At 45.4% G+C, this 26,310-nt stretch overlaps 1 protein-coding gene across 3 annotated transcripts; it reads left to right on the forward strand.

The window, feature by feature from the left end:
- The first annotated feature begins 7,044 nt into the window (after positions 1 to 7,044).
- Positions 7,045 to 24,461, forward strand: OCIAD2 (OCIA domain containing 2). 3 transcript variants are annotated; one of them, XM_070396844.1, is made up of 7 exons: positions 7,045 to 7,278; positions 9,890 to 10,014; positions 14,524 to 14,620; positions 16,657 to 16,710; positions 21,491 to 21,538; positions 22,512 to 22,629; positions 24,102 to 24,461. In XM_070396844.1, exons 2-7 carry the CDS (start codon positions 9,952 to 9,954, stop codon positions 24,181 to 24,183), a joined length of 462 nt encoding a protein of 153 aa, XP_070252945.1. In that variant the 5' UTR covers positions 7,045 to 7,278; positions 9,890 to 9,951; the 3' UTR covers positions 24,184 to 24,461. The 3 variants fall into 3 exon arrangements, with proteins under 3 accessions (XP_070252945.1, XP_070252962.1, XP_070252953.1); XM_070396861.1 differs by lacking the exon at positions 7,045 to 7,278 and adding an exon at positions 7,340 to 7,445; XM_070396852.1 differs by lacking the exon at positions 7,045 to 7,278 and adding an exon at positions 9,226 to 9,302.
- Positions 24,462 to 26,310: the final 1,849 nt, after the last annotated feature.

The following is a 26,310-nucleotide window of genomic DNA, read 5'->3' on the forward strand; positions in this document are numbered from 1 at the left end:
AAAGGGAGCAAACATATTAAGAACAGTATGCTATATATGCCAGGTCCATTGAAACATATGCTGTGCAGATGTTTCTTTCCTGCAGCTACTGTGTCAAGCAGCGAGGATGGACCGGCTTCCGGCAGTTCCCACTCTTTCCATGTATTATCTGTCCTGTAGATACTCTCTGATACTTAGAAGGACAAGGGAACAAAGCTGGTCTACAGACTGGTATAGAAATTTCCAAAGACTAAAGAGGGGAAATTAATGAGCAGAAATTAATGACCAAAGGAATATTTTTGGATTATCTCTAGATTTACTTCATTTGAGTAATCCTTGGGTGAATGATCACAAGTAATTGAGAGCAGGGGGAAAAAAAAAAAAAAAGAGCCTTGTCTGGCCGGCATGGCTCAGTGGGTTGAGTGTTGACCTATAAACCCAGAGGTCGTGGTTCAATTCCCGGTCAGGGCACATGCCCAGGTTGTGGGCTGGATCCCCTGTGTGGGGCGTGCAGGAGGCAGCTGATCAATGATTCTCTCTCATCATTGATATTTCTAGCTCTCTCTCCCTCTCCATTCTTCTCTAAAATCAATAAAAATATTTTAAAAAATATGTTGTTGTTTTTAAAGAGAGCCTGAACAGCTTTCATTCTGAGCAAGGGCTAGGAGTTCTTAGGCACAGGGTAGCTTTGTGAAAGGGATACCAATCGGCAAAGTAGGATTTTGGTTTTATTATTTTAGGTGGGGCTGTGTGGTACAAGTTCTCACTGGAGATTCCAGTCTTTCCGGAATCAGTGGAAAGCAGCCAGGTTTAGTTGCTTAGGAAACCAGCAATGTAAGACTGGTGAGTTATAAACTCAACTTGTTGCTAACTCCCAGTCACGAAACTCTTTTAAATCTTTGTTCAAAGACAGTTCATTTCAATGTGCTTTAAATGCTCAGGAAATAGCCCTAGAAAACCTTTCTTCAAACCTTTAGGTAAACAAAAACTGTTTCTATGGTATTATTAAAATAGACTGGATACATTTCAAGATACTTCTGGCATTCATCTACTCACCAAATAGTCTATGTACCTTTTTTTTTTTTTCTTTTTATCCTCACCCGAGGAGCAGGGAAAAAGAGAGAGAGAGAGAGACAGAGAGAGAGAGACAGAGAGAGACATTGATGTGAGAAGCACATATAGATTGGTTGCCTCTGGAAACTCACCCTGACCCGGGCCAGGACTGAGCATGCAACTGAGGTATTTGCCCTTGACCAGGAATGGAACCCATGACCCTTTTATCTGCAGGCCGACGCTCAAACCATTAAGCCAAACCAGCTCGGGCTTATGTACCTGGTTTTGCCGGGACCTGCACATATGGTAGGTGTGAATTTTAGCTCACTTCACTTAGGGTCAAAGAAAGCCATGTTCCTTTATGTCTCAATTAAAGTTACATTTGTTCAGAGTCCCATCCACTCAGGAAACTCAATCTCGTGAGCAGGGTAGGGAGGTAACCCTTCTAGGGTCAAAAGAACGTATCTGGCACAGCCCAGAACCTGTTAGAAGGCCCTTTGACCATTATTGAGATGTACACGTTAAAATCCACATGGTCCCTTAAGAGCAGTGGCCCGGGCCGGCCCTAGAGCTTTTGGAGGCTGATCGCTCAGTGTTCACTGTACCGCCCCACTCCGGGCACCCTGCAGCTTCTCTGCCTGAGGCCAGGGCTATGTCTCCACTACTCCAGGACCTGTGTGCACCTCCGCTTCCTCCCAGTTTCTTGAAAAGTTCAAATCTTCCCTCTAGGATCCATCCAGTTCTTCCTTTCTCAGCTGGGGCTTTTTTTTTTCCTACAAAATTCTACACAGCTGTGATAGTCTGGATGCTTGTTTCATGCTTTATTTATGAATCCTCCTGTTCCTGTAATTGCAAAAGTCACTACCAATCCTGAAGTGGGAAAGGGAGACTACCTACAATTTGTTGGGCTGCTGAATGAGTGCAAAACATAAATCAATATCTCGATTTCATGTGGTTTTCCAGCCATAGATGTGATGGTGAGAACGGCAGTGGCTGCCTTCAGGGATCTCACGTCTTAGAACAGAGGCAAATAAAGAGGTCATTAAAGTAGAGCACACAGGAAGGGGCTCTGCAGCAGAGGCGAGGGAGGCTTTCCTGCAGAAAGTGGTAATGAACACTCACATAGCACTGCCTACCTCGGTGCCAGGCGCTGTTTCAAGCAATTCTTTCTATAGGTAGAGCTATAGATTTACAGTGAGGCTATCAGTGGAATCCAAGCCATCTGGTTCTGGAGTTCATGCCTTAAATTCCTCATCTCGACTGCTGTCTCCGCTGAGACCTGAAGAGTAATTTGAGCTTGTCACCAGAGTGTAGGTGTCTGGGGGTGGGGGTGGGATGAACACGTGTGAAGGTGCCCGGGAGGTGCCATGAAGAGGGAAGTTGAAGTTATTCCACCTGCAACAGGTGCGGCTAAAGCTCCAACAACCCTTAGGAAGCGCACCAGCAAGAACTGACGCTCGTTTCCCTAATGCTGAGGAAAGTGGGTCAGGGGAGGAGGGCTGCCTGGGGTCGTGAGGGGGTTCCAGAAAATTCCTCTCAAAAGTAAAGTCTTCACCGACAACTCCAGACGCTGGCAGGGATGTAGAGCCACAGGAACCCTCACTCGCTGCTGGTGGGGGTGCGTAATGGTACAGGCACTTTGGAAGACAGTTTGGTGGTTTCTTACAACATACTCTTACCATATGACCAGCAGTCACACAAAATCTTATGTCCACACAAATATCTGCATGCAGGTGTTTATAGCTGCTTTATTGGAAGCGACCCAGATGTCCTTCAGTAGGTGAGTGATAAATAAACTGAGGTATGTCCAGACATAGAATATTATTCAGCACTACAAAGAAATGAGCTCTCGAGCCAGGAAAAGACATGAAGGGACTTTAAATGCATATTAATAAGTAGAAGCAAATCCAAAAGGGTTACATACCATATGATTCCAATTATATCACATTCTGGAACGGGTAAAACTATGGAGACATTAAAAAGCGGTTATAGTGTGGTCATAGGGTCAGGGTAGTGGTGGTGAATAGACGAAACACAGAGGGTTTTTAGGGCAGTGAGTGAAACTACTCTGTCTGATACTGTCATGGTGGATTCATGTCATTACACATTTGTCTAAACCCATAGAATGTACAACACCGAGTCAGCCCTAAGGAAACCATGGCCTCTGGGTGATTACGATGTGCCCATGTAGGTCCATCGGTTGTAATGAATGCACCCCTGTAGTGGGGGATGTGGATACTGGGGAAGCTGTGCATGAGTGGGAGGAAAGGGGATTTGAAAAATCTCTGTACCTTCCTCTCAATGTTGCTGTGAATCTAAAACTGTTCTAAAAAATAAAGTCTATGGAAAAAAAGTAAGTCTTACCCAACTTTCTAACAATTATGTTTTGATTAAGGCTTTTTTTCGAGAATGGAAATATGCCCTTGAAGGAGTTAGATCTGTGCTTGGACTTACACCCTGTTATGAGTATTTTTTTTTTAAATAAGAAAATCAAATTGCTGCCCCGTCAGCTTAGCTCAGTGGTAGAGCATCGACCTAGGAACCAAAAGGTTGCGGTTTGATTGCCCGGGTTGCGGGCTTGATCCCCAGTAGGGGGTGTGCAGGAGGCGGCCGATCAATGATTCTCATCATTAATGTTTCTATCTCCCTCTCCCTCTCCCTCCCTCTCTGTAATCAATAAAAATATATAGGAAGGAAGGAAGGAAGGAAGGAAGGAAGGAAGGAAGGGAGGGAGGGAGGGAGGGAGGGAGGGAGGGAGGGAGGGAGGGAGGGAGGGAGGGAGGGAGGGAGGGAGGGAGGAAGGAAGAGAAGGAAGGAAGGAAGTCAAATTGCTTTTCTCCTACCCTGACTCCAGCCAGGCGGGGAGGCTGCTCCAGAGATAGGCCTGGGACAGACACCAGGGAACAAAAATGACAACACTCTTTGGAATGAGGCCAAAGCATCTGCCACAAGACATTACCGGCCTCTGCTTGACCACATGTTCCCTCGGCTACCCCAGGAGCATTCTCTTTTATGTATTCAAAGGGCTTCGCTTGCCAGGCTGTGGCAAGCAGTTCTGACTATTGAAGCACTAGCGTCACTCCTGGGATGTGTTAGCGGCATTTGTGAGTGCGATGAAGGGTAGGCCTGTCTCAAGGAACTGGAGACACAACCAAATCCATGTGTCCTCGTCTTCGGATTTCAGATTTCCCCCATTTGGCCCGAAACGGTGATCTTTGGGCCTGCTTTGCCTCTTGCTGAGTCTGGCAGTCTGAATATCAAATCCAGATGAAGCTAAAGCAGCCAGAGCTCTGGGTCAGTGGCCCAAAAAGCTCAAGCGGAGCTGGCAACATGCCTCTCGTGTCAGCGGTGCCAGCTCATGAAGGAGAGCAGAACCCGAGCTCAGGCTGTGCATGTCACCTCATTTCTACCCGCTGCTCTGCTTGTGGGAGATTTGATGTTATCTACTCCTCAGTGAGGCGAGGCGTGACCCACAAGGTCTTGTGATTCACAGAGCCTCTCACGGAGCTAGGCAGGTGGCAAGTGGAGAGCTGGGGCAAGCAAAGATGTCAGGAGGGTGAGGGCTCTGAAGGCCGCCAACACACCCCTCCCCACACACACACCAGGAAACCTCCCCACCAGGAAACCAGCCAGGGCCCCTTTTCCCAGCAGGGAACGGGTGGTGGTGAGTGAGTCCAGAGCTCGCTCCCTGCAGTGATGATCTGCATTCCTACCTGCATTTTAATCCATCCCACTCCTTCCCCACTGGAGCCTGGTCTTCAGCCAGCCACATGACATGGTACTCTCTCCCGTCTCCCCCAGACAGCTTGTCTGGGTCCCTCCCCTCCCTTGCCGTCCAAGCTTCTGTACCTGTGTTTCAGAATGAGAGAGAGAGAGAGAGAGCGAGCTGGAGAAGCTGAGGAGACCGAGGCTCCAGCACATGCCGAAGCAGGAGAAGGAAGAACCCCAGCCACTCCGTAGGCCCCTGGAGGGCCTAAGATTGATGTTGGAGAGGCAGGCAGGAGCTGAATCATGCAGGGACCTGCTAATGAATTGGGATCTTGCCGGAGGACAGTGCAGGGCTATGGAAACAGTTCAAGCTGGAACCTGCCATGAACACTTTGGCACTAAATTAGCCACATTTTTCATAGCATTAGCCAATGATAATCAACTTGGCCGGCATGACCCTGAGGCCCTGCAGGAAGCTAAAGCAAAGCCTAAGAAAGGGTCTGTTCAGTTCTCCATACTTCCAGGGCCAAGTACACTGTGTTGTACTTTAATTCTTCAGGAAGTAATAAATTCTTTGCAGGAAGGACCCTTGTCTTTTTTCTCGTGTTTCTGAAAATGCCTGGAACAATGCATGGGCACACCAGATCGATTTGTCCAACAAATATCAAGTGATGAATTCATAGAATCTGTGCAATTATACAGTCCTAAGTTCTAGTTATTTAAGGCAATGAGTGAACATTCTGGTGGAAAGTAGAAACGAGGGTGGGGACACGGACTTTAGAATAGCAAGGTGTTCAAGGACGAATGTGCTTGGGGTATTTGTTGGAAGTTAGACTGCTATGTCATGGAAGGCTGTTCGTTTTCATCACCAACCCAATGAGAAAGCTCTTCCCTTCAGGCCACAAAACGGCCCAGGGTTATGGCTGACTTCTGGTAACACAATGTGAAATCAGCAGTCGAACTAGAACCCCTTTCATTTGCAGGGAGGGAGGAAGCGGGGTGCGAGGAAATCAGAGAATCACATGGAGGAACCTGGTCTGGAGGAGGGACTAGGGAACATGGATCCTCCAAGACAACACTGTCTTGACAAACAGTCTTGAACCCAGGCTCACTCGTTCATTTGTTCAACGGCTATGTGTTGAGCCCCTCCTGTATCTGGGATGCCAAGTACAACAGCGACCAAAACAGGCACCCCCTTGTCCTGTAGCTCATGAAGATTCCCCTGAAGCACGGGAAGCAGGCTTGAAACACCTATCGAGCACATAATAACAACTGTGGGAGGTGCTGTGAATGAAAACAACAGAGCGTCCTGCTGTGAGAGAAAGGAGAGCCCCGCCTTCGCTGGCTGGGGGTCCGGGCAGGTCTTCCTGAGGACGAGTCAGAGAAGGATGAGTAGGAAAACGCCAGGACTAGACTGATGGGGCGGGGTCCCCAGCAGGGGGAAGGGGGAGCTCCATGGCAGGGTGAACATGAGGAAGAGAAAGGGTGGATGGTGGAAGTGCCCGTGAAGGGGTGCACACTGTGGAGGGGCTGAGGCAAGAGGCCTAGAGGCCAATGTCAACAGCAGGAAAAGGTGAGAAAGGATGAGGGCCTTCCACGTGGTCCACAGCCTCTCTTCCAACTCAGCACAGGTAAAGGCACCAGCAGCCTCCCCCACATGTCGGAGGCTGGGATTGGCAGGAGGCTGGAGAGGATGGACAGAGAAAAGTGGAACGAGAAAGCCGGGGCCAAGCTGACTTGGCGTGGACTGCCACCTCCCAGTGTGGGCTTGCGAAACTCAATTTCCAGTCCATCGATTGAAGATGAAAATACGCACCCTAAAGCGTTGTAAAAAGGAGTGTATGGGGGCGGGCGAAATGGGTGGAGGGGGTCAAAAGGTACAAAGTTCCAATTACAAAATAAATGTCCTGGGATGTCATGTACAGCATAGTGACAATACTTAATAATACTGTATTCATTATCTGAAAGTTGCTAATGAGTAGATATTAAAAGTCCTCATCCCAAGAGGGAAAAATTGAGGGGGGGGGGGGTGGCGGTAACTAAGAGCCTATGTATGTGAGGGATGTTAGCTAGCTTTCTTGTGGTGATCATTTTGCAATGTATACAAACAGGAACCATGATGTTGTACACCTAAAGCTAATACAATATTACATGTCAATTGTATCTCAAGTTGTTAACAGAGGGATTGCAGGTAAGTGAAGTCAATGCCGCGCTCAAGGAGAGTGTTCGGTGAATGGTTGTCGCGTTCCTGATGGGAGGAGGGAGTTATTTGAAAGGCATCAGGAGGCAGTGTCAGGACAATTCTTGGGAGTGTGGTGGGAGTTTCGGGCTAGAGCCGTCCGGGCCTGGCCGCTGAGCGTGGGCACCGATGCCACCGCCAGAGGAAGGGACAGCGAAGTGGGGAACCGGGGTGCAGGCGATGAGTGACTTGGGGGAGTAAGTGAGAAGCGGCGAGCGGAGGGGGCGGAGCAAGAGGAGGAAGGAGAAGGCTGGAGGGGAGATCCGAGGAGAGAAGTGAGGGCCCGCAGGGGAAGAGAGGTGAGGGGCCCTGGGGCCACCGGGGAGAGAGGCGAGGGGCGGGGGTGGGCGCCGGGAGGCGGGCAGCGGTCCCGGCTGCAGCCGCAGCGGCGGGGAGCGGGGAGCGGCGAGCTGCGCGCTGCGGGCGCGGGAGCCGCGCGGCCTGGGAGGCGATCTTCACCTTGCAGGTGAGCCCGCCGCGGGGAGCGGGGGAGAGGGCCGGGCGGAGGCGGCCTCCTCGGGCGCTGCATTCCGGGGGTCCGAAGAACCCGGGGACTCCGCAGGCCGCTCTGGCCGCGCGGGTCGGCAGAGGCCGCCGAGAAACTCCCCTGCCAACTCCTCCTGTTTGCTCGGCTGCGCCCTAGGCAAGGTTGGGAGGCTTGGGTTCTGCAGGCAGCCTCTGGCTGGGGGTGGCAGCGGATTGGGGCAGATCGATTCTGGGATTATCGCCCCCCCTCTCCCCCCCAATACCCCCCCCCCCACACACACACACACCACCTGAGAGTGCGGTGACCCCTCCGAGGACCGTCCCTCCACCACTCGCACTGCCCCCCTCCTGCTGCCAACCTCCCCCCACTGCCCACCTGTCAGCATTCCTCTCCCTTTGTCTCCCCCCCTCCCCCCCCGCCCCCCCCGCCCCGCCCACACACACACATTGAAGAAGCAGAAAGACCCCAAACCAGACCAGGGCCTGGTGGTGGGAGCTGACCCAGAAGGCAGGACCTGGAAGGTTTGCTTAGCTGTGCTCTGATGATTAACTGGGTGCAGGGGACCTGCCCACCACAGCTGAGCTGTGTATCTTTGCTTCTTGATTTAAGGCAATGGCCGAATCCTGACTGAGATAGATATTCCCATTTGACCTTTGGTGCAAAGACTTCCTGGAAATCTTCAAGGAACAAGGTGCCCAGGTCCACTCTGACAGTTGCCCTTTACTGCTCACTCACTCACTGCGTGCTGGGTGCTGGGTGCTGAGTGCTGGGTGCTAGGTGCTGGGCTGGGGCTTATGGACCTCATCCCTCCTCCTTATCCCTCCTCCTTGCAACAGCCCCTCAAGGTTGCTTGTCCATGATCCCCACTTAACAGGCGAGAAAGCTGAAGCACAGGCTCGTCAAGTCATTTACCGCAAAGCACAGGGCTAGCAAAGCGTAGAGGCAGGATCTGAATTCAGGTATTTCTGATTCCAGGAATGTCCACTGTAGGGCATCCTGCTCTATTCACAATAACATCAGGTACCCAAGGTGAAACTTGCTACAAGTGAGGGCCCCCTTGGCTCATATGCCTGGCAGGTTAGCAGGAAGCAGAATTGTATGAGAAGATGTTCATTTTGCAGGGAAATCAGTGGTAGTCATGGCGTCCAGGGCCACAGAGTGCAGTGGCCATTGGCCAGGCATGGACTCAGAGTCCACCTGGACTATGTGCGTCCTTGCCAAGTCACTCTTCTGAGCCGTGTGACACCAGTGATTCATTCCCTCTTTCATTCCTTCTTCTCCGTACTGGCTACTCCTTTCCAGTCCTTTCCTTGGCCTTTTTCTTTTCTTCTGTTGGTATTCCTTGGCCTCAATGTTCACACTCTCCAATACTCTTTGTAGACAATTTTGTTTGTTTCTTGCTTTATCTGTCATCTCTATGATGGCAGCTCCCAAATTCATCTTTCCAGTCTCCCCTTAATCTCTAACTCCAGACCCAAATCTTCAAATGTTTGAATCTCTATTGGCTAATTCCAGTGTATGTACCCTCAGGCACCCAAATTTAACGTTTCAAACTCAAATGTATTATGCCTATGCTTCCCACCAGCGTGTGAGTTCAGGTCTCCACGCTGCCTTGCCTGGGCTATTACGGTGCCTTTGAAACTGGTTTTTATGCCGGGGAGTCCATCCACCCTCTACAAGCTCAAGAGTCCTAGTCTTTGGTGCCTCAGACCTGACCAGAGAGACCAGAGACCAGACCTTTCTTCCTCTCCTTCCTTAGCAGCCTGGATTAGCGAGGTCTGGGGAGCCCTCGGCGTGTTGTGTAACTGCGGACTTGTTTGGCTTCCCCTTTACACTGTGAGTTCCTTTAGCACTGTGTTTGCCTTATCCTTAATCCTATCTCCTGGCCTGGCACATAACAGACACTCAGTAAATATTTCTGTAGTTAAAAGCCTTATAATGAATTGAAACTCCTTTAGGACACCATTTATAGGTAGTAAAGAATTTCAGTGTTTCAGAGTGTGACATTTCATATATGTGTGTGTTGGTGGGGGAGAAGCATTAGAAAGTAAGTTGGCAGCCCAGCCAGGGTGGCTCAGTGGTTGAGCATCAACCTATAAACTAGGAGGTCAGGGTTCGATTCCCAGTCAGGGCACATTCTCTGGGTTGTGGCCTCAATCCCCAACATAGGGCATGCAGTAGGCAGCCGATCAATGATTCTGTCTCATCATTGATGTTTCTATCTCTCTTTTCCTCTCCCTTCCTCTCTGAAATCAATTTTCAAAATATATTTTTTAAAAGAAAGTAAGTTGGCAGGTGTTTGGATATTGACTAATGACAAAATGAAAGCATGTTTTCCAAATATGTGAGTTGATATTAGAGGTGTTTTTAAGGTTGATGGAACATTCGGACACAGCACAGTGACTGTCTCCTATTTTCCCTAGACATCAGGTCAACGTGTAAGCTGAGTACACCCAACTAGAAGGGAAGCAAAGACAGCATCATCATGGCGTCAGTGTCTACCCATGGAAACCAAGATAAACCGCATTTGCCACCACTAAGCAAGCAGGTATGTGTTTACTGTGCCATCTGAAGAGGAGCATCATACCAGACTTTCCTTAAACCGCATCCAGCCCGGCGCTTTGTTGGATGAATTCAGGGAAAATGGAATGGGGAAGGAAAGTGTGTTGTTGACTGCCCTGAAAAGCATGTTTTAAACTTTTATTTCCCAAATCCTTTCCTTATTCTTCCCTATTTAGCATCCAGCCTAACCAAACCTTACATAGGCTGTCAATGATTGAAAAGGTTTCCCTCAGCGGAGCAAAACTCTTCGTTGACTCTAACAGAATGATGTGTGGTGATGCTTGTTTTCACATGTTTGTTACCAAGGCCAACCTTACCAAACCTATGCCGCAAACCGGAGTTGCCGCTCAGGAGAGCAGAGTCCTGAACTACTAAATTAGCCATCAGGTTGAGAACCCAACTTTTCAATTTGTTAAGAATGAATATGAGGTGTTTCAGGGATACTTAAAGGAAGAAGAGAGAAAGTATTGTGATGGGTCAATGAAGTTCATGTTCTCTGGGGTCAACTTTTCAAGCTAAAAATAGTTCCTGGAGGAAATGATGTTTAAGGAGCAAAGTTTGGGAGAGGCAAGCAGACAAATGATATCAAGTCACAAGGAAAAGTATGTAGACACCTGAGTTGCCTTTGTGAAATGGAGAGCCATAAAACATTTATGGGTATAGAGAAAAGGCTCGCCAGGGCTCCTCTGGGAGGCTGTGCAGGAGTTCAATCTTGACGGCAGGACTCACAGTTATTGTGAAGTCGGGTCCCTGACCCTGGATGTGTGTGTGTGTGTGTGTGTGTGTGTGTGTGTGTGTGTGTGTGTTGGAGGAAAGGAGAAAGGGAGGTGTTCCTATTGCTGCCTCAGCCCAGGCAGAACCAAGAAGAGATACTTACACTGGGATAAGGACGAGTGCTTGCTGAGGAACTAAAGTGAGTAGAGAGTGAGAACAGTTCCTTCCTGTCACTGTGACTCGCCCTGACCACCACCTCCGTGTACTGTGCTGTGCGGAGTTGCAGAGAGAGAGAGAGGTGTCCTGCTTCGGTTGCTTGTAAAGCTCTGAGGGCATAGGTGCCACAGGGTCCTTTGACCTTGTAATCAGTATGTAAAGTGCTTAGCCCCTGGGAGAGAGCTCAAGAAATGGTGACCACTGCCCGGCTGGTGTGGTTCAGTTGCTAAGCATCGACCCATGCATCCAGAGGTCACCTGTTGGATTCCCAGTCAGGGCATATGCCCGGGTTGTGGGCCCGATCCCCAGTAGGGGGCGTGCATGAGGCAGCTGATCGATGTTGATGTTTCTCTCTCATCGATGTTTCTACCTCTCTCTCTCTCTCCCTCTCCCTTCTTCTCTTTCTAAAATCAATAAAAATATATTTTTCTAAAAAAAGAAATGTGACCATTATCCACATTGATATCTACTACAAACAAGAGTTCTGAAAAGAACATAAGCAAAATCAGCAAGGTCAACTTCAAATGCCAAGGAGTTGCACCTCAACAAGAAAAACAATAAAACTCCCAGAGGTAAATGGCAGAGGACCTACATAAATCATTCAGAGACAAGGAAATATTAGTATGTGACTTTTTAGTAAGGAACAAATTAAATAAAATTTGCTTTAAAAAAAATGAATGAACCACCCACAGAATGGGAAAAATATTTGCAAGTCACATATCTAACAAGAGTCTAGTATCCAGAATATTTAAAGAGCTTTTACAACTCAGTAACAAAAAGACAAATGACCCAATTAAAAAAGTGGGCAAAGGACTTGAACAGGTGTTTCTCCAAAGAGAATATATAAACGTACAACAAGCAAATGAAAAGATGTTTCATGTCGTTAGTCATTGAAGAAGTGCAACCCAAAACCACAATGAGATAACATTATACACCCACTGGCATCGCTATAATTAAAAAGAAAAACAAAACAGAAAATAACAAGTGTGGACAAAAATGAGAAATTGGAACCTTCATAGTTTGTTGGTGGGATTGTAAAATGGTGCAGCTCCTGTCAAAACAGTTTAGCAGTTCCTTAATTAGTTAAACATAGAATTTTACATATGACCCAATGGAATTAAAGACATGTTTAAACAAAAACATGTACAGGAATCTGCATAGCAGCTCTAGTCACCATAGCCAAAAGGTGGAAACAACCCAAATATTCATCAGTAGATGAACTGGTAAACAAAATGCGGAATACCCTTGCAATGGAACATTGAGTCATAAGAGGGAATGAAGTCCTGATCCATGCTACAACATGGGTGAACCTTGAAAACATTATGCAAAGGAATAGAAGCCAGTCACAAAAGGTCATTTATTGTACAATATCATTTGCATAAAATATAAAGAATAAAAAAATCCATGGAGACAGAAAGCAGATTAGTGCTTGCCAGAGTGCTAAAGGGAAGTGGGAATGAAGAGAGACTGCCTAAAGGGTCTGAGGTGTCTTTTTGGGGTGGTGAGAAAATTCTAGAACCAGTGATAACAGCCACACATCATTGCAGATGTACTTAATGACGCTGAATTGTGTACTTTAAAATGACTGAAATGGTAAATATTATGTTATGTGAATTTTACCACAATAAAAAAATTAACGAGCCAATATATGACAAAAGATTACAACCCAGGGCCAGTTGTGGGGATTCATTATCTCAACGCTAGAGATGAAGGGGGCAGTCTGGCTAAACAATATGTAGAGATGTTCAAACACATTAGTTATCAGGGAAATGCAAATAAGACAATTAATTATTACTTTATACCTATTAGACTGTCAACATTTAGGAAACTGGATAATGTCAAGGTTAGAAAATCCCCTCTTTACCTAACCTGTTTGGAATCCAGCTGACGTACCCTTGAGCAGGCTCTGTGGGCCAAGAGGGGCATTCAGGCACTGCTAGCGGGAGCGAGTGGCGCAGCCACTGGAGAGAGCAATGTGGCAAGACTTAGTGAAATTGGAAATATGCATGACCTGTATTTTACTTTATATGTGTGTGTGTGTGTGTGTGTGTGTGTGTGTGTGTGTGTGTATCTGAAAAATGTTATCACTTGGCTCTGTAAGAGACATGTGGTGGTGGCAACATGGACGCATCCTGGGGAATTACACAACAGTTAGAAGCTGTGGACTAGGTGGATATAGCAATAGGGGTGGATCTTAAAAGCATAGAGATGAGTTGAAAATATTTTTAAAAATAAAATCAAATACATAAAACAATACCATTTACATTAAAAAGATGCATGCATCCAAAACAATGAACACATACAAAAGACCAACATTAAACACATAGAATGGCCCAGCCAGTATGGCTCAGTGGTTGATCATCTACCTGTGAACCAGAATTGTGGCTTCAATCCCCGGTGTGGTGTGTGTAGGAGGTAGTCAATCAATGATTCTCTCTCATCGTTGATGTTTCTGTCTCTCTCTCCCTCTCCCTTCCTCTCTGAAATCAGTTAAAACACACACATAGAATGGTGGTGATGGGCAGAGGGGAATAAGAGAGGAGAGTATGGATAAGAGTGAATAATACCTACATATCTACAAAGGAGGAAGATTGTGAAGGATGGGAGTTAGTTCAGTTTATAGCATGTCAACAGGATAAATACTGTAAAATAATAAAAGTAAGTCAAACATAGCAATAGTTCCACCAGAAATTTTATAACATAAAATATGTTTTAAAAAGCAACACTGTCAAGATAGAGAGGAAACTATATAGAAAAATACAAAGCAGTCTGCTGATGAGTTCATAGTCTAAAATGCATACAGAAGTGTACGGTAAAGGTAAATTAGAATACAGGTCTAGAAATACAGAACTTGCCATCCAGTGCTCAGAGTGTGATCCCAGGAGCGTGATCCCAGGAGTGTGATCCCAGGAGCGTGATCCCAGGCAGGAGTGTGATCCCAGGAGAGACCCCCTGGAGTGTGATCCCAAGAGTGTGATCTAGGAGTGTAGTCTCTGGAGCGTGATCCCAGGAGCGTGATCCCAGGAGTGTGATCCCAGGACTGTGATCCCAGGAGCGTGATCCCTGGAGTGTGATCCCTGGAGTGTGATCCCAGGAGTGTGATCTCTGGAGTGTGATCCCAGAAGTGTGATCTCTGGAGTGTGATCCCAGGAGTGTGATCCCTGGAGTGTGATCCCAGGAGTGTAAATAGTGTGCTGTAGGGGAATCTCTTCACCCAGGAGGCCACACTGAACTGGGTCTGCAGGAAACCAGGGAGGCAGAGGGAGCGGGTAGCATCGCAGGAAACGTAGACAGGGGCTGGAGGTAAGAAAGAAAATGCGGCAAATGTGGCTGCAGCAGGAATTCTTTCTTGGCTTCTCCAGCTGGGATTATTTCCTTGCCCGCGTCTGTCCAACGTTCCCAGCTGGAAGGCACTCGCTGAAACAGGTCACTGCTCCGTGCGGTGGCCAGGCCAGGACGCCACGCTGCATGACCACAGTGAAGGGAGCGTCCTGCCCTTCTCCAAGAAAACAGCAGATGCTTTTCTGATGATTTCAGTCGACTCACCATAGAACTTTCCTTACAGAGCCTGTTGTTTTGTCCAAAATCAAAACTGCACATCCACAGAGCGGAAATTTCAAAGATTATCAGAGAATGCCAAGAAGAAAGTTTCTGGAAGAGAGGTAAATTGCATCCCTTTTAACCTTTGTTAACACTGTATGTGCTGCAATAAACTGCCTAAGTATCATATTAGAATTATGGTAATGATTTATTCCTGAGCAGGGGCTTTGCATAATTCCTTGAAGAATTTTGATATCTGGGCTGTTTAGAATTTAAATCCCCTCTTTGAGACCCCTTTTTAAGGGCAGAGGTAATATTTGATTTACTAGTAGGAGCACACGTAATGCTTTCATGTGACCCAGAACATGGACCTAGAGTGTTATTTAGAATTTCTTGAAAGAGTAAACCTTCCTAAATTCCACTAGACTCTAACCTCATTGAGTTCAGGGAATAATGTCAAGTTTATTGCTTCATCCCAGAGCCAAGCATAGTGCTTCATATATAGAAAGTACCTAATCAATATTTGTGGAATGAATGGAAAGTCGCAGGGTCCATTAATACTTCTCTCACAGTGTCTCTGAAATAACCTTTTCTGCTGAGTCATCTTCTTTCTCTGCCTGCCTGATATAAATAAGACAAGGGTGTGAATTCAGCTATGCTTTAAGTTCTATTCCAATTTTAAAAAAATCATGGGTGTGGGGGGAGGGTAAGAGATAAACCAAAGGACTTGTATGCATGCAAGTAAGCATAACCAATGGACACAGACAGTAGAGGGATGAGGGCATGTGCTGGGGGTTGGGAGCAGCCAGGGAGAGCCCAATGGGGGGAAAGGGAGACATATGTAATACTTTAACCAATAAAGAATTTAAAATTTGCCCTAATCGGTTTGGCTCAGTGGATAGAGCGTTGGCCTGCTGGCTGGAGGGTCCCGGGTTCGATTCCCATCAAGGTCATGTACCTTGGTTGGGGGCGCATCCCCAGTGGGGAGTGTGCAGGAGGCAGCTGAATCGATGTTTCTCTCACCAATGTTTCTACCTCTCTATCCCTCTCTTTCTCCCTTCCTCTCTGTAAATAATCAATAAAATATATTTTTTAAAAAAAGAATTTAAAATTTAAAAAAGAAAAAAAAATCATGCTTTGTCATTTGAAAATGTCATAATAGAACCTGCAGATCTAGTCCCAATATTTGCAACATTACCGACACAGGGATCATTTTACTGTGAAATACAGTTTGATTTCTCAAATCATTCCAACTCAGTAGCAATTGTTTTGGAATAAACACTCTTTAGAAGTTGTTATTCATCATGCATTACTATGATGATTGATTGTGCTCCTAGCAATTCATGTCTTTTCTGACAACCTATGAGTAAGTAATTTAATTAAGCCTAGTAGACTAACATTTCAGTATGACCCATTCGCCTACCATCAGATAGATACGAGTGGAAAAATTGGTTGCAATTTAATTTGTCTTGGTTGCTAGGAAGAGCTAGATGTTTATCACAGCTCGCTGCTTTTGGAAGAAGTCACTTGACACATTTTGACAGAACGAGAAACTGCCTTTGCCAGACTAACTTGCCTGTTTTGAAAATGACAGCAGAATGTCGCCCATGTTTAACATGAATGCAGTAATCTTGTAATCCCCAGAAAATAGACATACCCAAATGGTGCAACAAAATGTCATGCAAGACTAAAGCAGAGAAATATCCTGAATAGGATATTATGCAGGAGTTTTATTGTACTGGTATCTTCTTGTATGTAGGATTAGAAATTTCAAAATATGTAATTCAAGGCAGCTCCCAAATGCAACAGCTACATGTCCACACACAGACACGAACGTGCCTGCGTGGTATGTAGTGGCCAGAGTCTGGTGCATGGTGGGCGTTCAGGCAAAGTGGGGGTCAGAGATGGAGTCCCATGGGGTTTAGGTTTTGTTAGATTAAAGCTGTACAGCAGGTTCAGTGCCTGGGGGCAGATCCCGGGAACAGTCTTCAGGAAGTACTTAATAAATCCTTTATTTGTCGAATAAGTAAAGTAACAAATGACTAAAAAGTCATTGCCAAGGTAGGTAAGAGAAAACACTGCGAGTCATTCTCCCTGACTTCCAGGTGACGTGCCAAGTTCTAAAATTCCAGCACTGAAGGGCGTTTTTGTTTTGCAGCTCTGCCCTTCTCTCTTGGAAGCATGCTTGTTACCCAAGGACTAGTCCACCACGGTAAGAATCGACATTCGTTTACTAATTTAACTCCAGTTTTCTGCGAGCCTCCTGGCCACTTTTTGGTGCGGGGCATGTATTTTGTGGTGAAGGACTTATTTATGCAGGCTTTTGCCTATTTTCAGCATGAACCCCTCCACCCACCCCTCCGGAAGATGTCCTAATCCCCAGAATGAGTGACCATGTTAGGTTACCTGGCAAAGTGACACCAAAACTGCAGGTGGGAAGGCTGTTAATCAGCTGACCTTAAAATAGGGAGATCATTCTGGATTAACCAGATGGGCCCAGCGTAATCAGATGGATCCTTACAAATTGGGTCAGGCCTGACTGGCATGGCCCGACCTATGAACCAGGAGATCAGGGTTCGATTCCTGGTCAGGAAACATGCCTGGGTTGCAGGCTCGGTCCTCAGTGTGGGGTGTGCAGGAGGCAGCCGATCAATGATTCTCTCTCATCATTGATGTTTCTATCTCTCTCTCCCTCTCCCTTCCTCTCTCTGAAATCAATAAAAATATATTAAAAAAGAAAAAAATTTGGGTCAGAAGACGGAACCGGAGAGAGGGCAGCATGAGAAGGACTCACTCAACACTGCTGGCTTTGCTGATAGACGAGGGGCCAGGAGCCCAGAGTCCAGGAATGGGGGTGGCCTCTAGGAGCTGGCAAGGAATGCAGCCCTGCCAGCACCTTGATTGTAGCCGGCTGCCCAGGTCTGAATGTTTGTGCCCCACCCCCCAGTTGACATGTTAAAATCCTAACCTGCAAAGGGGATGGTCTTAGGAGGTGAGGCCTTTAGGAGGCAATTAGCCTGTGAGGGTGGAGCCCTCGAGAATGGTAGTGCTCTTGCAAGAGACCTCACCAAGCTCCCTAGCTCCTCCCACAAGAAGTCTGCAAACCCAGAGAGGGGCCTCACCAGCCCTGAAGATCCCCTGATCTTGGACTTCAGCCTCCAGAACTGTGAGAAATCAATTGCTGTCCTTTATAAGCCCGCCCCCCACCCCCACCCCGCTCCAGTCTTGTTTTTGCAGCCCCAACAGACTGACACACCCAGTGAAACCTATTCTGAGCTCTGACCTCCAGAACTGTAAGCTTGCAGATGTGTGTTGTTTTAAGCCTCCAGGTCTGTGGAAAGTTGTTACAGCAGCCACAGGAAACGAATACAGTGCCTTTCTCTGTACCAGAGTCCCTGCATCTCCCAGGGGCTCAGTATATGTTAGACAGACTGTCCCTGCACAAGGATGCTCTGGGGAGGAGGATCCACCAAGCTCTGCCCATCAGGCCATTTGTCCTGGTGAGAGGCTGCATTTCCTGAGGAAGGGCGCCCTGTCTAATTTGTACAAGAGGTCATGAGGACTAGCAGGCGCCCTGCACCTCCCCACACAACCTCTCCCTGCCTACCTCTTTCTTCTTCCTTCCTTGCTCCCTTCATTTTTCCTGTCTCCATCTCACCAGAGAGCCCATAGGCATTGCCTAGTTCCCAAATAGCAAGAAGGCACCTGACCCTGTCAAAGCCCATAGCTTTGAACACTGCTGATGACCAGGATTTTAAAAAGAGTATTTGTACCCAGCAAACATGAGCGAAGATGTTCAAGTTCTTTTTTGAGTCTCAGAGACCACATGTGTCATTTATCTAGGAGAAGAATCCCATTTCAGTTGATATCATTCTTCTCTTAAGGATTTAAGTTTATTTATTAAATATGATTTCATTGTTATAACTTGAAGATAGCCTTTTTAACCATTACAAACTTTTGAACAATAATAGATACAGAGGCAGAGCTGCCTCAAACTGATTGTCAAACTGCAGTGGGAAGGCCAGAGAGAGTTGGGGGGCAGGAGGGAGGGGAGTAAGAGATCAACCGAAGGACTCGTATGCATGCATATAAGCATAACTAATGGACATAAGACACTGGGGGGTAAGGGAGGGTAGGGGTTTGTCAAGGGCAGGGGGGAAAAAAGGACACTTATGTAATACCCTTTGTAATACTTTAAGCGAAAAATAAAAAAAAAAAAAGATAGCCTTTTTATGGAAATATATTTATCAATCAGTAATGAGTCTTTGTCAGGCCATTTTTGACAACAAAGAAATAGTCATGCCATTATAAATATTAAACTTCTCAAAATCTATCATCTCTGGCATGTGTGCAAATATACTTTTCCAGGGTTGTGCAGTAGCTTTCTACGACTACTATAACAAATTAACACAAACATAGTGACTTAAAACAGTGCAAATGTATTATCTCACAGTTCTGGAGGTTAGATGTCCAAAATGGGTCTCCCTGGTCTGAAATCAAAGTGTCCCCAGGGCTGCTCTCCTTGCTGGGGGCCCTGGGACTTCCTTTGCCCTTCCAGCTTCTAATGACCACCCACAGTTCTTCCTCTGCCTACAAAGCCAAGGTCTTCTCCTACTGCCATCTGTCCAGTTCTGCCTCAGAATCCCTCTTTTACATTCAAGGGTCATTGTGATTACATTGGGCCCACCTGTGCTGAGCTGGCATGGCCATGATTGAGCCTGAGATGGGGCGGTGAAGGATTTAGAAAAGACAGACAAGAGAATAAAGCTGGGTCTAGGTGGGACGCTGCTCTCTGATGGAGAGACAGCGCCACGGCCTGCAAGCAGAGTCTGTATTTATTTATTTTTTAAAATATATTTTATTGATTTTTTACAGAGAGGAAGGGAGAGGGATAGAGAGTTAGAAACATCAATGACAGAGAAACATCCATCAGCTGCCTCCTGCACACTCCCTACTGGGGATGTGCCTGCAACCAAGGTACATTCCCTTGACCTGAATCGAACCTGGAACCCTTCAGTCTGCAGGCCGACTCTCTATCCACTGAGCCAAACCAGTTACGGCCAGAGTCTTTATTTTATAGCCAGATTCCACGAGGCAAAGTAAGGGTATGGTAAGAACATTCTTGCGGATTTCGAATCTACTCAATTACATCTACCTGATCAAGCTTTGTTTACTTGCTGCACCTCCCGCAGCCTATATCACTCAGCCACGTGGGACCACAGGTTCGGACCTTAAGGTCAAGCTTACAACTAAAGCCTTTGGCTGTAATTGTGCTGGGACTTGCACGTGGCTTGGCCACGAGAGGATCGTGCCCTCTCTTTAGTCCCAGGCTTGAACCTGTCCAAACGCAGTAGCTGCTCTCCACACCCACCCAAGTGATCCAGGGTAATCTTCCTATTGTAAAGCCATCTGAGTCACCCTAATTCCATTTTCTACCGTAATTCACCTTTGTTATGCAATGGTAACACATTCACAGTTTCCAGGGGTTGGGATATATATGGACACCTTTAGGGGGCCATTATTCTGCCTATCACAGTAGTAAAGATTTTATTTAAAAATTGTGGTAGGTATACAATCAGGTGTCAAATAACATTTCGGACAATGACAGACTACATGTACAATGGTGCTTCCTTAAGATTACAATGGAGCAGAAAAATCCCTGTGGGCTGGTGATGTGAGAGCCATGGGAACGTCGAAGCACAAGGCATTTATCTCTCAGCTATCGGAGGGGATCCCGGTGTAAACACGCCTGCTGCACTGCCTGTCATATAAAAGTATAGCACCTGCAACTTGGACAGTATGTGATACTTGATAACGATAATAAACGACTATGTTACTGGTGTATGTAATGACTATATTTTTGTCATCATTTTAGAGTGTCCTCTTCTACTTATAAAAAAACATTGGATGTAAAACAACAGGCTGTGTTACGCCAGCAGCAGCCTCATGCATCTTGTGTTTCCCGTGTCTCTTGATTGCATCGCTTTCTCTTGAGTTTGACTTAATCTCGTGGTGTTTTGCACAGTAACATGCTGTACAGGCTTGTAGCCTCGGAGCAATAGTTTATCCCAGGCGGGCTAGGTGTGTAGGAGGCTGTACTCCCAGGTTTGTGTAAGTGCAGTCTATGATGTTCGTACAACGGTGAAATCGCCTAAGGATGCACTTCTTATCATGTATCCCCGTTGATAAGTGAGGCATGACTGGTACTGGGAATCCTTAAGTTGAATTTCATAAGTTGAGGTACATTGAAAGGGGAGGCAGCAGTGACTAATTGTTGGAAATAAGTTGTTGGCTCCACCTTTGCACTGATATCTTTAAACAAGTCTTGAATTGTCTGTTTCATGTTCTTTTTTTATACGTTAAAGCTAACACTTGCTACTTGGCAAAAATGGCTATTTGAGAGTTAAATTCAATCAAGAATTGAATTATAACTCTTTTAGGGTCATTTCTTGTGATTAAGAATCTATGTAGCGCCCTGGCTGGTTTGGCTCAGTGGATAGAGCGTCAGCCTGCAGACTGAAGGGTCCTGGGTTCGATTCCAGTCAAGGGCACATGCCAGGGTTGTGAGCTTGATCCCCAGTAGGAGGGTGTGCAGGGGACAGCCGATCAATGATTCTTTCTCATCATTGATGTTTCCATCTCTCTCTCCCTCTCCCTTCCTCTCTGAAATCAATAAAAATACATATTTTTAAAAGTAAAATATTAAAAAAATAAAAAAGAATCTATCTAGCCCTGGTCAGGTGGCTCAGTTGTTGGAGCATCATCCCAAATGGTTGCAGATTTAATGCCTGGTCAGGGTGCATACGGAAGGCAACCAATCCATGTTTTTTTTTCTCTCTCTCTTCCTCTCTCTAAAATCAATTTTTAAAAAAACCCATATCCTCAGGTGAGGGTTAAAGACTGTGTATATATTAAACTTTGAAGATCTCCTTATACTTTATAAGTTTCAATAAGTAATACGATGAAATAATAATGTATATATTACTCCTTAGGTTATTTAGCAGCTAACCCAAGATTCGGATCATTGCCTAAAGTTGCACGTAAGTCATAGAAGTAAAAAGAAATTATTTTTAAATAGATGTTTATAGCAGCTGGAGATATGAATGTCCAGGTTAACCAAATTGCCTGCATTGCCTTTCTGAAAAATCAGTCTTTATTTTTTGCCACTTCACAGTTCTTCGTTCATTCAACACTTCCTGGAATCAAGTCGAGCCATAGGAACCTCCCCTTGGAGAGTCCTCTTTAAAGCGGGGACGAGGCCTCCTGGCAGGGCCCGCGAGAGCCTCAGAATGATGATCCATTCGGGTTTAAGTTTTCTTCTTTGGGCCAGTCTTTCCCGGATATTTTCTATAGTGAACATAATAGGTGAATAATTTTTTTAAATCAGGGACTTTCTAATACACCAACCATAACTCAGGATTTCCTTTTTTCCACTCGTAATACATCAATCTACTTTGTACAAAAGGGATGCTTCCCCGTTTACAGTCTGAAACTTCATTCCCAGCAAGAGGAGCAGGTTGAAGATTTCTTCCCTGAGAGGCTTTCTCTGCCTCGTGACCTCTTTCCTCTACAGACAGGATGGACCGAAGCTCCCCAAACTCCAATCCATACAGAGAATTTCCTACCCAGTGATTTGGAGAAACCATAACCCCCTCCCTCCCCTGGTGGCCTCAGACATTTATTTGCTGGCCTGGCCTCGCTCAGGCTGCCTGGCCCTGGCCCGGGGTCACACCTCTGCTTGCTCTGTCCTGGCCCTTCTACCACCAATTCAACACGGAGCCAGAAAAGCTAATCCTGCTCTTCAACAGGGAGCTTCATTCCCAGAGTGTTTGTCCATTGATTTGTCGTGGTGCTTTAAAAAAATAAAATAAAAATGTTGTCTTTATTGTTGAAAGTATCGAGGTACTTTTAATATTAAAATTACTACTATTAATAAAGAAAATTCTAGAAGGTAACTAATGGAGGAGATTCTGACCCTTTATATAATCTATCTTTCCTAACCTGCTTTTACAGTTGCTGGTATCCTGGGATATGGCCTGGGAAAGGCATCATACATAGGAGTCTGCCAAAGTAAATTTCATTCCCTTGACGATCAGCTACGCGGGGCTGGCTTTGGTCCAGGGCATAACAGGTTTGTCATCTGTTTGATTGAGGGATTGTAATGAAGGTAATTATAAAAAGGTAAATAAAAGATGATTCACCATTTAAAATATTAAAGTTTTTCTTAACATCTATATGCTGGGGTGAAAAACCTCCTTAAACCTCAAATTTTGAGTTCTTGCTATTCGACTTCAATAATAATTACTTATTATTTGACTTAGTTTCCTATTTCACTTGCTTAACAAACATTTAGTGAGTATCTACTGTGCTCAAGGCATTGTGCAAGTCTGAAAAGAATACCTTAGTCAGCAGACATGGCTTCTACTATCACGGGGTTACACCGAATTTAAACAGGTTTCTTTATTGCAGGACTTTTCAGAGCCTTTACTGTGTTAATATACTGTATATAGCGTGATTCTCATTAGGGGATATAAGCAGTAGGACTCTGGAGTGAAGGGTATTGCCTCTACTGTTAGAACACCTGGGTCAAAAACCAGTTGTACCACTTATTAAATAAACCATGTAATTTTGGAAATGTTTCTTAAACTCTCTAATCTTCAGTTTTCTCAACTGTATAAAATGGTGAGCAGAATTGTTTTCATGGAATTGTTATAAGGAGGAGAAATGACTGTGACACTCAGTAAGTAATAGCTGTTTCTACCACAGGACTAGTGTTGGGGCCACATTCACTAAAGACCCTCACTTGTCACAGTGGATTCTATGTGAGAGGCAGCACGGTTCTGCGGGGGGAAAAAACAAAAAACATTGGGCGTGATCATTATTGGCCTTTATCTTGCGTGAAATTCTGGCAGTCTCAAGCCAAGAAGCAGCTCCTACTATTCCCTAAGACAGTGGTCGGCAAACTCATTAGTCAACAGAGCCAAATATCAACAGTACAATGATTGAAATTTCTTTTGAGAGCCAAATTTTTTAAACTTAAACTATATAGGTAGGTACATTGTTATTAACTTAATTTGGGTACTCCTAAACTGGCCTTTGCTAAAAACATCCTCAATCTGTTTGACGTACGTTCGCTGAGGTCGACCCCTTCCAACTCTCCCATCCACACTCGTCTTGTAGCCAGTCTCACTCAACTTGTGCATGAATCGTGCACGCCTCCCCTGCACTGCGTATCCCGCAGCCCACCTGCGCCACGTCTCCCGTCACCCGCCTGACCAACCAACCGACCGACAACCGACACCCCCCACTTCTTCTAACATCACTTCTTCAAAATAGACTCTCTCAGTCCAAAAACCGACTTCTGCGCATGGGCCACGAAGTTTCAATCACACTGTACGTGCGCGCCCGCACGTGGTATTTTGTGGAAGAGCCACACTCAAGGGGCCAACAAGCTGCATGTGGCTCTCAAGCCGCGGTTTGCCGACCACTGACCTAAGACATTGGGCCTATGAGCGTCAGCGTAGGACAATGTCTCTCAATCAGGTGTTAAGACTAGAGCTTCCAGTGTCAAAGCACAAACCTCTCTTTTTGCTTCTGTCCTAGGCACTGCCTGCTTACCTGTGAGGAGTGCAAAATTAAGCACGGATTAAGCGAGGAGCGAAGTTCACAGCCATCAGCTTCCTAAACTCTACACCCGTGGCTTTTGAAGTTTCTTAAAGTTCTGAGTTTGCACACACACTACAATTTCAAGTGTACTTGAAAATAGCGTACAGTGGAACAGAAACATTGTGATTCTCTCTATCAAAATGCTTTTTGCGGAAGATTCTCAATTGAATTGAGTGTATGTTTTTCTACTGTGTACGAACATGGTGGGAGAATTCACACACCGAAAAGAAATTATGTTGTATTCTAACTTGTATACAGTGAAGTAAAAGAATGTCAAGTCCTCTCTAATTTTCCCCATCTATTCGTTCTTTCTGCCTTTGTTCTGGGTTTTAAAATCTCTTAAAGTGGACAGGCGTGAAGGTTGGGGAGCTTGGGAAGTCATACCCCACCCAAAACCATTGTGTATGGAGATAGAAACACAGGGCAAGAAAGATTGCTTCTTATAGGTATGTGGGGCACTTAGTGAGAAATGCATCACCTCAGAGAGTCACGGTCTGGGCCAATTGTCCTTCCGGTGACCTCGGTGACTTTACGCCTCATCACTATGGTGGAGTTTTGCTAGGCCATTGGGTACACGCTTATAGTCATCACTCAAGTACTGGGTTAGTTTATATTCTGTTAGTGGCCTCAAAGAATAAACACAACTTCCCAAGTGGTCCCTTCTTCTCCCAGGAACAGTTTATTATGGGAGGAATCATGGGAAGAATTAATGCATAGAATGATAAACTTTTAAGGCTATAGGCAGATCAGAAGCAGCCAGTTCAACCCCATGAGTTGGATTCCTATTTATTGCCAAGTGTGTGTTTTTTGTTTTGGTGTGTCTGTGTGTGTGTGTTGTTTTTTGGTTTTTTTTGCAAAAAAACAAACAAACAAACAAAAAAACCCTCTTCCATTGGGACCTTTTGTTTTATAGCAGGTTGTCTGAGTCCTACTTTAAAAATGTCCCTTGCATTTTTTGCATTTTCTCAGAAAAATGCTTTCTTTCTTTTTTTAAAATATATTTTATTGATTTTTTACAGAGAGGAAGGGAGAGAGATAGAGTTAGAAACATCGATGAGAGAGAAACATCGATCAGCTGCCTCCTGCATACCCCCTACTGGGGATGTGCCTGCAACCAAGGTACATGCCCTTGACCGGAATCGAACCTGGGACCTTTCAGTCCACGGGTCGACGCTCTATCCACTGTGCCAAACCAGTCAGGGCAGAAAAATGCTTTCTATGTGTGTCACCATTTATACATTGGGCATGTGTGTGTACGTAATTTGTGTTTTGTGTAATACATCTTGAAACCTGCACCATAGAGGTAAAAAGGGGAACCTCATCAGCAGTTAATACTTGATATGAAATATTTTATTTAAAACATCAAAAATATTTGCAAGTTTCTGTTTTCACATGAACACTAAGTGTATGAAATGGAATGATGTTTGACTATCTCTTCGTGTATACATCTCCTTATGTCTCAGTCGATAAAGTTCTCCTTCTGTAGACCAGATCACAGAGCCAATATCCTAGCTTCTTGGATTCAGTTTAATTCTTGGCTCTGACTTAGCAATTGGTGACTCTTTGTTATCTCTGCTATTGGTAAAAGTTCAGATTTGGGCACATTTATTTCCTGCATTCCAGAAAATTATTTCCCGGGGATCAGAACATTTTCACATTGCTAAGCACAGCAAGCCAATGCAGAAATCGGTCTCAGGGTATTGGGAAAGGTCAATCTATTATTGTTGAGAAGGCACACTGTTTTTCCTGCTGATATCTTCATAGTTCTGCATCAAATTGGGTTTATTGTTTGGGCTCTCTGCTTTTCCAACATAAGTAAGTTATTCATGGAAGCAGTTTTTTTCACAGTGATCTCAGTGTGAAAGGAGATCTATAAAGAAAAAGAAAACCTAGACGGTCATCTAAGAACTCTCAGATATTTTGCTCCATTATCTATTGTATATATTAGGAAGCAAGTATCTGGGGAACAATGTCTGTTTCTTAAAGGAAGATGTGTTAAAGGAGCAGCATTTGCCATTTAGCATGTAGCAATTACCAACAACACTCACCACCACGCTGGTCATAAGCTTGTGAAAGTAGTACCTTCATGGTGGAAAAAAAAACACGTTGTACTGTATATACTAGTAATGCTTATATATTTTTTAAA

Source organism: Myotis yumanensis, unplaced genomic scaffold (genome assembly GCF_028538775.1).
Source record: "Myotis yumanensis isolate MYYU_CA2020_CCGP unplaced genomic scaffold, mMyoYum1.0.hap1 SCAF_1, whole genome shotgun sequence".
Classification (NCBI taxonomy): Eukaryota; Metazoa; Chordata; class Mammalia; order Chiroptera; family Vespertilionidae; genus Myotis; species Myotis yumanensis.

Bases quoted from the DNA above. Each gene is read 5' to 3' on its own strand.
- OCIAD2 (XM_070396844.1), top strand. From the start codon at position 9,952: ATGGCGTCAGTGTCTACCCATGGAAACCAAGATAAACCGCATTTGCCA. The intron at 21,539-22,511 runs GTAAGTCATAGA...CTGCTTTTACAG, and splicing joins ATCATTGCCTAAAGTTGCAC to TTGCTGGTATCCTGGGATAT. The intron at 22,630-24,101 runs GTTTGTCATCTG...CTTCTGTCCTAG, and splicing joins TTTGGTCCAGGGCATAACAG to GCACTGCCTGCTTACCTGTG.